Here is a 15,030-nt window from a genome sequence, read left to right on the forward strand (position 1 = left end):
AAATTCTATAAAACAACAGACTTATGGTAGAGAAATTAACATAAAATTCTCTGGCAACAGCTCTGGTGTACATTCCTGCAGTCAGCATGCCAATTGCATGCTCCCTCAACTTGACATGTGTGGCATTGGGTTGTGTGACAAAACTGCACATTTTATTGGCCTTTTTTGTCCCCAGCACAAGGTGCACCTGTGTAATGATCATGCTGTTTAGATCAGCTTCTTGTATGCCACACCTGACAGGTGGATGGATTATCTTGGAAAAGGCAAAATGCTCACAGGGATGGAAACAATTTGTGCTATTTTTGTTGTTGTTGAGGAATACGCTTTTTGTGTGTATGGAACTTTTCTGAGATCTTTTATTTCAGCTCATGAAACACTTTACATGTTGCGTTTATATTTTTCTTCAGTATAGTTTCTAGGGCACCACATGTGCTTCAAAAGTAGATAAAGTTCATATAGGCTCAATATAGGCTGCATCTCAATCAATTTAAAAAAAAAAAATCTTATTTTCCAAAAGGTCATGTGGTCTCCTACCTTTAAAAAAAAACTTGTGTTAGTTGAGAGCACCAGTGCTACCAATGAAAATGTTACTTTAGAGCCCTGCTCGGTTGAGACCGTTTCCCACGGTAGAGGTCTCTTTACAATGACGTGATAAAACGTTGAAACAAAGTTACCACTGGTTGTAGCAAGGTGTTGTAGTAAACGGGTATCATGAAATACATGCACCAGAAACAGGGAAGTACTGTATCAGCAAGCTAAGTTGGCTATTAACTGCAGCAAAATAGCTAGCTAGCTAGACATGCCGACATGAGACCTTCTAATACAACCAGACCATTCAGATCATTATGCTGCTTCGAATGTTTGATCTCGATATTGAGTTCATCTTACCGTCCAAATGCATTGTATGTAGCCGGCAATACACTCGTACACCCCGTGGCCTGGTTCGTACCGAAAACATTCTCCATTCAGGCTGCAAAGGCTTTGATTTCCTCAATTTTATTTAACAGCGGGAAGGGGGAAAATATGCATACTTTCTTTATGAAAGACTTATTTTCCTCCACCATGCTAGTGGCTAATGCCTAGGAATGCTACTTCCTGATGTTGCGCCTCGCGTTCAGCCAATGGTAAACAACAGACTGCTGCAACCTGATTGGCTGAACGCGATACACAACATCTGGGATTAGTATTTAGCCACTCTAGCATATTACATCGATCTGCCAGCCTTTGGGATACATATTGCTTTGTCTTTTTATCTATTTTGTGTTCTTTTATTATGCACAGTGCATTGAGTCACTGTATTTGTATGAATTGTCCCAAATTAATAATTGTATTATAATAATTACATTATTATTATTATTATTACGCTTTATACTCAGATTGAACCAAATGAATGCTGTATGATTTGAATATCGTCACATTTTTACCGTAGTTATTTGCACTGACAAGAAGTAAACTTTTAGGTTTTTGTTAATTTCAGTAATAATCAACATTAATTACATAGAAGTCAGTCTCCCTATGACTTATTATCATAACTCTTAACCGGTTCCAAGTCTGCAGGGGCTAGCTGGGTCTGCATTCTGTGGAACTCAGGCAGCAATATGACTACTGTGGCTGCAGCCAGAGAGATGTATAGCCTAGTGTTGATTCCTGTCACACACACCTCAAGTGACAAAGTGGGGAAATGACGGCAAAATCCAATGTGCCTTAGGACTGATATGTGACAGTGAATATTATGAGGCGAAGGGGGAACGTCTCTCAAGCTTGTTGTGACAGGCCCAGGATGTCTGATGTAGAAAATGTCAGACGACGGAGGCAGTCGGGTTTTATTTTTTTCCATTCCTCGTCTTGAAGGTTAACTGTGTTTATTTTATTGACATTTCTGCCCCTTATCTCTTCCTGGCCAGGTCTGGATAAATTACAACTGTCAAACAGCCCCACAGACCCGGAGTCTGGGAAGCTCTCGGCCAACGGGCATCAGAAGACTCTGTAAAAGAGACAACCGACACGCACACACACACACACACACACACACACACACACACACACACACACACACACACACACACACACACAATACGGCAGCCAAAGGGAGATTTTGATAGTACTGAACTCCACAGCAGAAGGTGATTGAGTCTGTGGAAGCGACTTAGTATACTCCCACAGTGTCTGACGGGCTTTGCGAACTGAGAAGAAACTGCAATTTAGCTTCGTGACATTCCATCCTCTTCCTCGTGGATGGATGGATGGATGGATGCAGGACAGGGACTGGTTTGAGCCCTCTGACAGACTGCCGTCTTCACAACAGTGACCTTGATGTTGACCTCAACAGTGACTGTAACCATGGGCCACAGCCGATGTCTGGGGGACTTTATTTTCCCTCAGCACCAACTTTCTTCTCTCTCTTTGTCTATTCTTATCTCATTCTACCCTCTAACTGTTTTTGTGGAGCGCTCCCGTCCTGTAGGTTTTCACTCCAACCCTAATCTATCACACTTGATTTTAATAATTAGCTGGTTGATAAGCTGAATCAGGTTAGTTACAACTGGGGTTGGAGCGAAAGGGTAGCTCTCCAGGAACAGGGTTGGAGAGCTCTGCTCTAACCAATCTCATTCTAACCTCTTGTGTTTCGTGCTTGCCTAATTCACTTCTTATCTGTTATTTTCTCCCCCATAGCCTAACCATTGCGCTATGCCGTATTGTCTTGGAAGACGCAATGTAACCTTTCCAGGCTGAGGAGATGCTCGCTGATAGACTAGTGGCCATTTTTACACTTACGTCTACTATTTGTTTCCACCCTTTTCTATTTCCACCCTGTTCTATTTCCACCACAGTTTAAAATGCATGTTAGTTATAAAATGCAGTTCAAAGTTATTTGGGGAGAGAAAAAAAATGCCGCCTCACCAAAGTTTAATGAGAAGACAATTCCATTTCAGAATTAGAAAGTAAATGTGATGTGGATCAGTGGCCATGGGGACATTCACAATAGATTACCTGTATTATATGTGAATACTGGTTGGTCTCCAACAGTCATCTAATTCAGTATGTCATATAATGTATATTTATATGTGTGAAGTATGGATGACTACTGGTTAAATAAGTGGACATTTTTATTTGTTTATGTCAGAAGATAATATGCAAAAAATTTGAAAAGATGATGCCATTTTATGATAGACTTGCTTTGAAAGCACCTTGCATGAAAAATAAATCGTACTTATTACTCATAGCCATTTTACACGTCATACCCAGTTGCTTTGCTTGTCCTCACAAGTGCCTGTGTATTACCACTTCTTGCCGGTATATTTAGTACCCGTTTACCACAGTGACCACACCGGAGGTCAGTCAGTGTCTCCTCCGTTGACACAGAAAGAATGGGGAGGCACTGTGGAGGCGTGACTAGCCAAGCCTTCATCTTTCTGGTTGTCGCACGCCAGTTGTGAAGGTGTAACAATGTGCTCTTTTTTTATTTCCCGTGTAGTCTGTAGGCCTACTGTGCTTTAATTTCATAAAAGATGGAGTTAATTATTTTGTCTTGATTTAATGAATGTTGTTTTCGGTGCTGTCGATTTCGATCACTCTAGAGATGGGAAAACTGATGCTTTTTTTTGTCCCAAAGAGCTTTCAGAGTTTGATCCTGTGGGTGGATGTTCTAAAAATGTTGTGCGTTGGTAAACTTGATCTCGATCTCCCCAAATAACTATTAAGCTATTTTAAAGGGTATCTTATTTCACCTGGCATTAAGCTTTGTTCAACTTCTTCCTATTATAAATGTTGTATTTGTACATACCATTTATGTTTCATACCTCTTTTGCATTATTTGGATGTAAATAGTGGGCTGCCGTTAAGCCTCAAGTGTTTGTTGTAAATAAGTCTACAGAAGCTCTTTTTGGACTGTGATGCTACTTGTCACTAGAAGCACCTTTTATGCCTTAGCTAGAGGAGGAATTCACCAGTCTTTATAGGAGGCTCCAATTTGTGTGTGTGTGTTTGCTCACGTGCGCACACGTGTAGGTATGTTTGTTCAAAAAAAGACAACTTTACTGTGAACACCTTGTCTCTGGATTTCAATTGCAAACCAGTTTGAACTTCTTCATTGTCCTTTGCGATGAATGTAGTATATAATCTCCTCTTAACTCAAATAGCATTGTGGGCTTCCAAAAATACGAATTACAAGATATAACCTGAGCACTTGTGAAAATGGAAGGTGATGGGCCCCAATAATGTGTCATAGACTGTTTTTATGATGTGTTGATGTATTTTCATTGTGACTTGTCATGATGCAAATGGTAGGAGGTACGATTAACGTTTTTTATTAAAAATGCATTTGAGACTTCTTGTTTTATACAGGGACTGTGTTTTATTTTTTATTTTTTAAGGAATGCATTATACAGTAATAGTTTGGATGAAATTTAAAAGTAATTTGAAAGGAAAGCAGTAGCTATTGTCTGTCACAAGGCTCACCTTAGATTCTGGAGTTCGCAGTGCCAAGCCTTGTACTGTGTTCTGTCTGTGTTCCCTCATTAAAATGCAAGATTATGAGCGATCCAATTTCACATCTCAGGTTGGTTTGGTAATGCTGATGATAAATGATACTGTGAAAATCCAGAATTTAAAAAAATCACTAACCAAAACCCATTACTGCTGTGGCTAATAACGTCTGTTTGGTGTTTCCTTGATGACTGTGACCCCCTCTGTGTTCCTCTTATCAGTTTTATTCTTAACAAAAAAATCAGTATTATTGCTATTTCAGACAATGTTTATGCTGCATGTATTATTGGTTGAAGAAGTACACCAGTGATTACAATCTGACTTTTCCACTTAGTTTCTGTGGAGGACACAGTTGGGGTCTGTTCCAACCTAAGGGAACACTTTTGTAGTTTATTTTCACTCGCAGAGGGTTTGAAATGTTGAGGGGTGGCCTGTGCTATCAGTTGAGTAGCTGGTAGTTTTGTCTGTTTGTTTGATTTTCTGTGTCTGCATGTAATTTCCTGCCCATTTTTGTGAATGTATATTTTTTTGACCTTGTTCTTTTCTGAGTTGCTATATGTGTGTTTTGTTGTTTTACGATGTTGGTTTGTTTGCAAATTAAACAATGAAAATCATGTTTATGTTGACGTTTGCTTTTTAATTTCACATTTACATTTGTGGCGTACATCACAGGCTTCTTTTTGAGATGTAAGGGCAGACTTGGCAAAAGTAAGCTTGCTGTTACCATGGTACTATCTGGCTGTATGAACTCCTGACAAGTCACACACAAAAAGTGTCCCCAACTCCTGACAAGTACCATAAATGCCTGATTGGTGGAGTGTTGCAGAGATGGTTGTCTCTCTGGAAGGTTCTCCCATCTCCACAGAGGAACTCTGGAGCTCTGTCAGAGTGACCATCGGGTTCTTGGTCACCTCCCTGACCAAGGCCCTTCTCCCTTAATTGGTCCGATTTTCAGCTCGAGGAAGAGTCTTGGTGGTTCCAAACTTCTTCCATTTAAGAAGTTCTGCCCCTGAACAAGGCAGTCATTGTAAATAACAATTTGTTCTTAACTGACTTGCCTAGTTAAATAAAGGTTAAATAAAAAAGAGTGATGGAGGCCACTGTTCTTGGGGACCTTCAATGCTGCAGAAATGTTTTGGTACCCTTCCCCAGATCTGTACCTCGACACAGTCCTGTCTCAGAGCTCTAAGGACACTTTATTCTACCTCATGGCTTGGGTTTTGCTCTGACATGCACTATCAACTGTGGGACCTTATATACACTACCGGTCAGAAGTTTTAGAACACCTACTCATTCAACAGTTTTTATTTATTTTCACTATTTTCTACATTATCGAATAAAAGTGAAGACATCAAAACTATTAAATAACACATGGAATGGTGTAGTAACCAAAAACATGTTAAACAAATATTTTATATTTCATGTTCTTCAAAGTATCCACCCTTGGCCTTGATGACAGCTTTGCACACCCTTGGAATTTTATCAACCAGCTTCACCTGGAATGCTTTTCCAACAGTCTTGAAGGAGTTCCACATATGCTGAGCACTTGCTGGCTGTTTTTCCTCCACTCTGTAGTCCAACTCATACCAAACCATCTCAATTGGCTTGAGGTCAGGTGATTGCAGAGGCCAGATCATCTGATGCAGCACTCCATCACTCTCTTTCTTGGTCAAATAGCATTTACACAGCCAGGGGGTGTGTTGGGTCATTGTCCTGTTGAAAAACTAATTATATTCCCACTAAAGGCAAACCAGATAAAATCACATTTTATTTGTCACATGCGCCGAATACAACAGATGTAGACCTTAGAGTGAAATGCTTACTTACAAGCCCTTAACCAACAATGCAGTTTTAACAACAACAAAAAAAAATATATATATATAAAGTAACAAATAATTAAAGAGCAGCAGTAAAATAACAATAGCGAGGCTACATACAGGGGGTACAGAGTCAGTGTGTGGGTGCATTGGTTAGTTGAGGTAATATGTACATGTAGGTAGTTATTAAAGTGACTGTGCCTAGATAATAACAGCGTAGCATTAGTGTAAAAGAGGGGGAGGGGGGCAATGCAAATAGTCTGGGTAGCCATTTGATTAGATGTTCAGGAGTCTTATGGCTTGGGGGTAGAAGCTATTTAGAAGCCTCTTGGACCTAGACTTGGCGCTCCGGTACCACTTGCTGTACGGTAGCAGAGAGAACAGTCTATGACTAGGGTGGCTGGAGTCTTTGACAATTTTGAGGTCCTTCCTCTGACACCGTCTGGTATACAGGTCCTGGATGGCAGGAAGCTTGGCCCAGTGATGTACTGGGCCGTACGCACTACCCTCTGTAGTGCCTTGCGGTCGGATGCTGAGCAGTTGCCATACCAGGCAGTGATGCAACCCATTAGGATGCTCTCGATGGTGCAGCTATAGAATCTTTTGAGGATCTGAGGACCCATGCCAAATCTTTTCAGTCTCCTCAGGGGTAATAGGTTTTGTCGAGCCCCCTTCACAACTATCTTGGTGTGCTTGGACCATGTTAGTTTGTTGGTGATGTGGACACCAAGGAACTTGAAGCTCTTAACCTGCTCCACTACATTCCCGTTGATGAGAATGGGGGCGTGCTCAGTCCTCCTTTTCCTGTAGTCCACAATAATTTCCTTTGTCTTCATCACGTTGAGGGAGTGGTTGTTGTCCTGGCACCACATGGCCAGGTCTCTGACCTCCTCCCTATAGGCTGTCTCATCGTTGTCGGTGAACTTAATGACCGTGCAGTCATGAGTGAACAGGGAGTACAGGAGGGGACTGAGCATGCACCCCTGAGGGGCCCCCGTGTTGAGGATCAGCGTGGCGGATGTGTTGTTGCCTACCATTACCACCTGGGGGCAGCCCGTCAGGAAGTCCAGGATCCAGTTGCAGAGGGAGGTGTTTAGTCCCAGGATCCTTAGCTTAGTGATGAGCGTTGATGGCACTAGGGTGTTGAATGCTGAGCTGTAGTCAATGAATAGCATTCTCACATACAGTTGAAGTCGGAAGTTCACATACACCTTAGCCAAATTTATTTAAACTCAGTTTTTCAGAAGTCCTGACATTTAATCATAGTAAAAATTCCCTGTCTTAGGTCAGTTAGGATCACCATTATTTTAAGAATGTGAAGTGTCAGAATAATAGTAGAGAGAATCATTTATTTCAGCTTTTATTTCTTTCATCCCATTCCCAGTGGGTCAGAAGTTTACATACACTCAATTAGTATTTGGTAGCATTTCCTTTAAATTGTTTAACTTGGGTCAAACGTTTTGGGTAGCCTTCTACAAGCTTCCCACAATAAGTTGGGTGAATTTTGGCCTATTCCTCCTGACAGAGCTGGTGTAACTGAGTCAGGTTTGTAGGCCTCCATGCTCGCACACCCTTTTTCAGTTCTGCCCACACATTTTTTATAGGGTTGAGGTCAGGGCTTTATGATGGCCACTCCAATACCTTGACTTTGTTGTCCTTAAGCCATTTTGCCACAACTTTGGAAGTATGCTTGGGGTCATTGTCCATTTTAGAAGACCCATTTGCGACCACGCTTTAACTTCCTGAATGATTTCTTGAGATGTTGCTTCAATATATCCACATACTTTTCCTACCTCATGATGACATCTATTTTGTGAAGTGCACCAGTCCCTCCTGCAGCAAAGCACCCCCACAACATGATGCTGCCACTCCCGTGCTTCATGGTTGGGATGGGGTTCTTCGGCTTGCAAGCCTCCCCCTTTTTCCTCCAAACATAACGATGGTCATTATGGCCAAACAGTTCTATTTTTGTTTCATCAGTCCAGAGGACATTTCTCCAAAAAGTACGATCTTTGTCCACATGTGCAATTGTAAACTGTAGTCTGGCTTTTTTTATGGCGGTTTTTGAGCATTGGCTTCTTCCTTGCTGAGCTGCCTTTCAGGTTATGTCGATATAGGACTCGTTTTACTGTGGATATAGACACTTTTGTACCTGGTTCCTCCAGCATCTCCAGGTCCTTTGCTGTTGTTCTGGGATTGATTTGCACTTTTTGCGGTATGACGGTTGCGTGATCCCATGGTGTTTATACTTGCGTACTATTGTTTGTACAGATGAACGTGGTGCCTTCAGGTGTTTGGAAATTGCTCCCAAGGATGAACCAGACTTGTGGAGGTTTACCATTTTTTTTTCTGAGGTCTTGGCTGATTTATTTAGCTTTTCCCATGATGTCAAGCAAAGAGGCACTGAGTTTAAAGGTAGTCCTTGAAATACATCCACAGGTACACCTCCAGTTGACTCAAATTATGTCAATTTGCCTATCAGAAGCTTCTAAAGCCATGACATCATTTTCTGGAATTTTCCAAGCTGTTTAAAGGCACAGTCAACTTAGTGTATGTAAACTTCTGACCCACTGGAATTGTGATACAGTGAATTATAAGTGAAATAATCTGTCTGTAAATAATTGCTGGAAAAATTACTTGTGTCATGCACAAAGTAGATGTCCTAACCGACTTGCCAAAACTCTAGTTTGTTAACAAGAAATTTGTGGAGTGGTTGAAAAACTAGTTTTAATGATGTTCCTTTTGTCCAGGTGTGAAAGGGCGGTGTGGAGTGCAATAGAGATTGCATCATCTGTGGATCTGTTGGGGCGGTATGCGAATTGGGAACCACGAATGCAGTGGGTCTAGGGTTTCTGGGATAATAGTGTTGATGTGAGCCATGACCAGCCTTTCAAAGCGCTTTACGGCTACAGGTGTGAATGCTACGGGTCAGTTGTCGTTTTGGCAGGTTTCGTTCGTGTTCTTGGGCACAGGGACTATGGTAGTCTGCTTTAAACATGTTGGTATTACAGACTCAGACAGGGAGAGGTTGAAAATGTCAGTGAAGATACTTGCCAGTTGGTTAGCGCATGCTCAGAGTACACGTCCTGGTAAGCTGTCTGACCCTGCGGCCTTGTGAATGTTGACCGGTTTAAACGTCTTACTCACATCGGCTGTGGACAGAGTGATCACACAGTCGTCCAGAACAGCTGGTGCTCTCATGCATGTTTCAGTGTTATTTGCCTCGACGCGAGCATAGAAGTTTTTAGCTTATCTGGTAGGCTCGTGTCCCTGGGCAGCTCTCGGCTGTGCTTCCCTTTGTAGTCTGTAATAGTTTGCAAGCCTTACCACATCCGACGAGGTTCGGAGCCAGTGTAGTACGATTCAATCTTAGTCCTGTATTGATGCTTTGCCAGTTTGATGGTTCGTCGGAGGGCATAGCGGGATTTCTTATAAGCTTCCGGGTTAGAGTCCCGCTCCTTGAAAGCGGCAGCTCTACCCTTTAGCTCAGTGCGGTTGTTGGCTGTAATCTATGGCATCTGGTTGGGGTATGTACGTACAGTCACTGTGGGGACGACGTCATCGATGTACTTATTGATGAAGCCAGTGACTGATGTGGTTTACTCATCAATGCCATCAGACGAATCCCAGAACATATTCCAGTCTGTGCTAGAAAAACAGTCTTTTGTCTTAGCATCTGCTTCCTGCTTTAATTTTTGCTTGTAAGCAGGAATCAGGAGGATAGAATTGTGGTCAGATTTGCCAAATGGGAATGGCATATCGTTGCAGAATGCTGTGGTAGCCATGCTGGTTAAGTGTGCCTTGAATTCTAAATAAATCACAGACAGTGTCACCAGCAAAGTGCCCCCACACCATAACACCTCCTCCATGCAGAGATCATCCATTCACCTGCTTTGCGTCTCACAAAGACACAGCGGTTGGAACCAAAAACCTCAAATTTGGACTCATCAGAAGGACATATTTTCACTTGTCTAATGTCCATTGCTCATGTTTCTTGGCCCAAGCAAGTCTCTTCTTATTATTGGTGCAGCAATTAGGCAATTTAGCTAGGCAAGTTAGTTTAGAACAAATTCTTATTTTCAATGACGGCCTAGGAACAGTGGGTTAACAGCCTTGTTCAGGGGCAGAACGACAGATTTTCACCTTGTCAGCTCGGGGATTCGATTTTGCAACCTTTCGGTTACTAGTCCAACGCTCTAACCACTAGGCTACATGCCACCCCAGGTAACATGAAGGCCTGATTCATACAGTCCCATCTGAACAGTTGTTGAGATGTGCCACAGTACAGATGGTTCAGATAAGGCAATGAAAGCCGTAGCATGCATTATAAGACTCACTCAGTTTTTTGTAAACACAGAGAATTATTTGTTTCTTGGCCCAAGCAAGTCTCTTCTTATTATTGGTGTCCTTTAGAAGTGATTTCTTTGCAGCAATTCGACCATGAAGGCCTGATTCATACAGTCTCCTCTGAACAGTTAATGTTGAGATGTGTCTATTACTCGAACTCTGTGAAGCATTTATTTGGGCCGCAATTTCTGAGGCTGGTATCTCTAATGAACTGATACTCTGCAGCAGAGGTAACTCTGGGTCTTCCTTTCCTGTGGCGGTTCTCATGAGAGCCAGTTTCATTATTGCGCTTGATGGTTTTTAGACTGCACTTGAAGAAACTTTCAAAGTTCTTGAAATTTTCTGAATTGACTGACCTTCATGTCTTAAAGTAATGATGGACTGTCGTTTCTCTTTGCTTATTTGAGCTGTTCTTGCCATAATATGGACTTTGTCTTATAGGGCTATCTTCTGTATACCACCCCTACCTTGTCACAACACAACTGATTGGCTCAAACGCATTAAGAAGGAAAGAAATTCCACAAATTAACTTTTAACAAGGCACACCTGTTAATTGAAATGCATTCCAAGTGACTACCTCATGAAGCTGGTCGAGAATGCCAAGAGTGTGCAAAGATGTCATCAAGGCAAAGGGTGGCTACTTTGAAGAATCTCAAATATAAAATATATTTTGATTTGGTTGCTACATGATTCCATATGTGTTATTTCATCATTTTGATGTCTTCACTAATGTTCTACAATGTAGAAAATAGTCTAAATAAAGAAAACCCTTGAATGAGTAGGTGTGTCCATATTTTTGATTGGTACTGTGTGTGTGTGTGTTTTGAAGTAAAATCCAACCAGTATTTTGTTCTTTCATCCCTGCGTCCGTCCCTAGTCTGGGGATGCGGTGAGGCAAATTGGACACTCCCGTGTCTCTCTCTGGATGACCTGTGACAGACAGGGCTGTTACCTGAAGGGACGGACCAGCATTACAAAATAAGTCTTCAATACATTTCCACAACACATTACCACACCACCACATACGGTTGGGGTCAATTCCATTTCGATTAAGGAAGGGAACTCACATTTTCCTCAAAGCCTATGAACATTTTGGGGAATTAGAATCAGTCTACTTCCTGAATTGACAATGGCGAACGTGTATAAAAATGGCTGAATTCAGATATCACGTCATGGCACTGACTGTTTAAACTATGGTGTGTAACATGGTTCAATGTGCCTATAAGTCAGCACAAGCTTCAATTAAGAGTAACGGAGAGCAGTGTACAATATGGCAAACTTAACAAAATTAGCAATTTGTTGTAAGTGCAAGGGCCGTATTAATGCACCTCCGCTATTGAAATGGAATTGACCCCAACCTTATAATGGTTATCTTCTCTCACAAAAGCCTCCTTACACACCCCTGTTCAGTTGACATTATCTGGTTTAGCGTGTCACACAAGCTTGGTTGTTTGGCCGTGTGTCTCTGAGATACCATTGGGGGGGCAGGTGTCTGCTGCAACTCCACCAATGATTAACTCTGAGACAGCTTCCTTTATTCAGAAACGGTCAACACCCTCGAGGCTTAAACGCTTGATAATGAGCTTTGCGACATTTATAGTGTTTACCTTCATGAGGAAGGTGCACTGTGTGCGGTTAACACCCTGAGTTCACCGTTTGATTCTCTCTGTACGAGTCAAGGTTGAGCAATACCTGTTGCCCTGCGCACAACCTTTTAACACAAGATAAAGAAACATACCCTTTTTCACCTCCTGTGGGATTGTGGGAAACTACATTGGCTGGCATTAAAAATACCTATATACAACAGAGCCTATGGAACAGCAAATCTAGATCTCTTTTAATTTCGAACCACAGTACAGATGGTTCAGACGGGGCGATGAAAGCCCTGGTGTGCATTATAAGACTCGCTCAGTTTTTTGTAAACACAGAGAAGTATTTCCATCATTCACTTGGAAAAGTGAATGATCATCTCTGGGAGATTTGACTTTGTGTAGCAGCTGCCTCTCCTGGACAAGCGTTAGCATGTTGAATGAATGGCTTGGCTACAGGGAGAATTAGACCAGGGTTAGAACTTTATGAGATTCTCTTTGATAGTGCGCTATGGTAATTGTATGGTGAGTTTTTCCACAGTAGGGTTTGCACAATTCCTGTAACTTTCCCAAGATTCCCAGGTTTTCCAGAAATCCTGCTTGGAGATTTTCCCGGAAAACCTGGGAATTTTGGGAATGTTCCAGGAATTTTTCAACACTTTTCCACAGTCAGGGCCCAAATCTTATCCTGTATTTTCCTCCAATCATCCATCTGCGGCTCTGACATGTGCTCTCTCTCAAACTGATGGAACACTCTTCAGCTCGATGACACAACTCATCCATATCATTCAGGAAAGCCTCCACGTCTGTGTGGAGGTATTGGACAAAGCTGTCATTCCACCCCTGCAACTAATTGGAAACCATTTAGTTGTACAAAGGGTCATCCTTCAATTGGACACCAAATAGAGTTCTGTTTTTATCTCAGATTTAATTGCTGCTGTATTGTAATGCTTGAAGCCTGCTGACAAAGTCAAGTTGCTAAACAGGCCAGATTGATACCGGCACGTCTCAGACTTACATGGAACATTTATGGTAACCAGTAATAGGATAGCTGGTGCTGGGAAACAGACAAACACACGTGTACACACACACACAAGCGATCCCTCAGGCTGCCCCACCGAGCTCGCTCATGTCACAGTGACATCACAAGTGCTTTATTGCTGGGCTTTTATCACAACTTAAACAACTGTTAAGCATTCAGATGAGGTTTTATGAGCTGACTTTTCTACAGCGAATCCAAAAAACATGGACCCTGGTGAACTTTGCCTTGTCTCACTGCAGACGCAGAGGACAGAAATAGGGATGGAACGAGGGGGGCAAAGAAAGGGGCTAGAGGGTGCCGCGTTATCTCACTGCAATCCATTTTGATGTCACCAGTTATCCTCCTTAATGTGTTGACTTAGGGTCGGACGTCAAAAAGGTACAAATGGAAAGCTGGTCATCGCAGTCGGCTGATAAGAATGTGAAAACTGTTAGAACGTCTTAAAGGCTTTGCTGCCTTGGTGCAACTCGGCCTATAGGGCTCTGGTCAAAAGTAGTGCACTAAATAGGGAATAGGGTGCCATTTGGGACTCAAACTGTCTCTGTGTGATGGAGGATGTCCTACTCTATCTCAGAATCTTCTTGGAGCCGCCAATCCCCATCCTTGACGTGGCCGTCACTGGCACCAGGATGGGACCCTGGACGGGGCTAATGAGTTCCAACAGAGTTAATGAGACCAATATAATGTCTGCTCGGTGTTTAAGTGACATTCTAAGGCAGGGTTTATAGGTGATGGACTTCTCCGAGCGCATTACAAGTTGGGCGTAATCAAGGTGTCATCGGTCTCTCTGAACCCATAGAGGCACTCTGATTGATTACGTAGAGCCCTAGAGAGACCGATGACACCTTGAGACCGTAGAGCCCTTTTGGTTACTGGCACAACGCTCTAACCAATTGGCTACTTACCGCCCAAAAGGGATGCATTTGGACAGAAACCAAAGCTCACACGACAAATATACCAGTCAAATCAGTATATGTGCTACTCAAGTTTTAACTTGTCTGTTTGATGGGAAAATGGCATAGCCAGTGAACAACTGTGCCGACTGGTAAAGGTAGAACCAAATGTAGTGAAAAGCTCAATAGTAGCCATGTTCAGTGTTTTCTATTCAGCCCTGTCCCTGCAAACCTCTGCAAACCTGCACTCCAGTCAGAGGTAAGTAAGTAAAATGGAGGGGGAGATTTCAGTCTCACTAGGTGGCAATCTTTCCTTTTCCAGGGAGCCACAGACTAGAGAAGGCAGAGTGGCCTTAATGTCGGTAGGCCCCCTTCCAGTTGCTAGATCCCGCAACCAGCCAGCCAAAGCTGAAAGGACTAACCCTTTAGAATGTGTATTCTTTCCTCAGATCAAAGTGAAATCCAATGGAATATTTTCCTTCTTAAAGTGGGACAGTGAAAAAAGCTAATGCAAATGACAACCAGGGAACCTGCCCCCGATATGCATTGGGGGCAAAACACACAGACAAACACTTGCTTTTGTGTTGACCCTGGAATGTCCAGACTGTTTGACCAAAACACACACTCTCCATAATTAGTTTACAAACAGTGTATGATTCACACGGCATCAAAGGCCCTCTGGAGCTGCTTAGAAGGTTCAGTTCCCCCTTACTCGGCCCTCCACCTCCACTGAGGCCCATGTCCACTCCACACTGACCTGTGATCAGATCGGCTGTCTGTCCATCAATCACAGCAACCTAAAGTCCACCACTGCTAAATAGGTGAGGAATGTCTGGCGGGTGAGTTTCAGGAAGAAT

General features: G+C 42.5%; 1 protein-coding gene across 4 annotated transcripts in view; it reads left to right on the forward strand.

The window, feature by feature from the left end:
• LOC106578611 (limb region 1 protein homolog) overlaps nucleotides 1-5,099 on the forward strand; it is a 70,515-nt gene extending 65,416 nt beyond the window's left edge. For all 4 annotated transcript variants that reach the window (XM_014157607.2, XM_014157608.2, XM_045702167.1 and 1 more), the window contains one exon: nucleotides 1,905-5,099. In XM_014157607.2, coding sequence (XP_014013082.1) covers nucleotides 1,905-1,990 — 86 coding nt within the window. In that variant the 3' untranslated portion in view covers nucleotides 1,991-5,099. The remainder of the gene's footprint in view (nucleotides 1-1,904) is intronic.
• The last annotated feature ends 9,931 nt before the right edge of the window (nucleotides 5,100-15,030 follow it).

Source organism: Salmo salar, chromosome ssa19 (assembly GCF_905237065.1).
Source record: "Salmo salar chromosome ssa19, Ssal_v3.1, whole genome shotgun sequence".
NCBI lineage: Eukaryota > Metazoa > Chordata > Actinopteri > Salmoniformes > Salmonidae > Salmo > Salmo salar.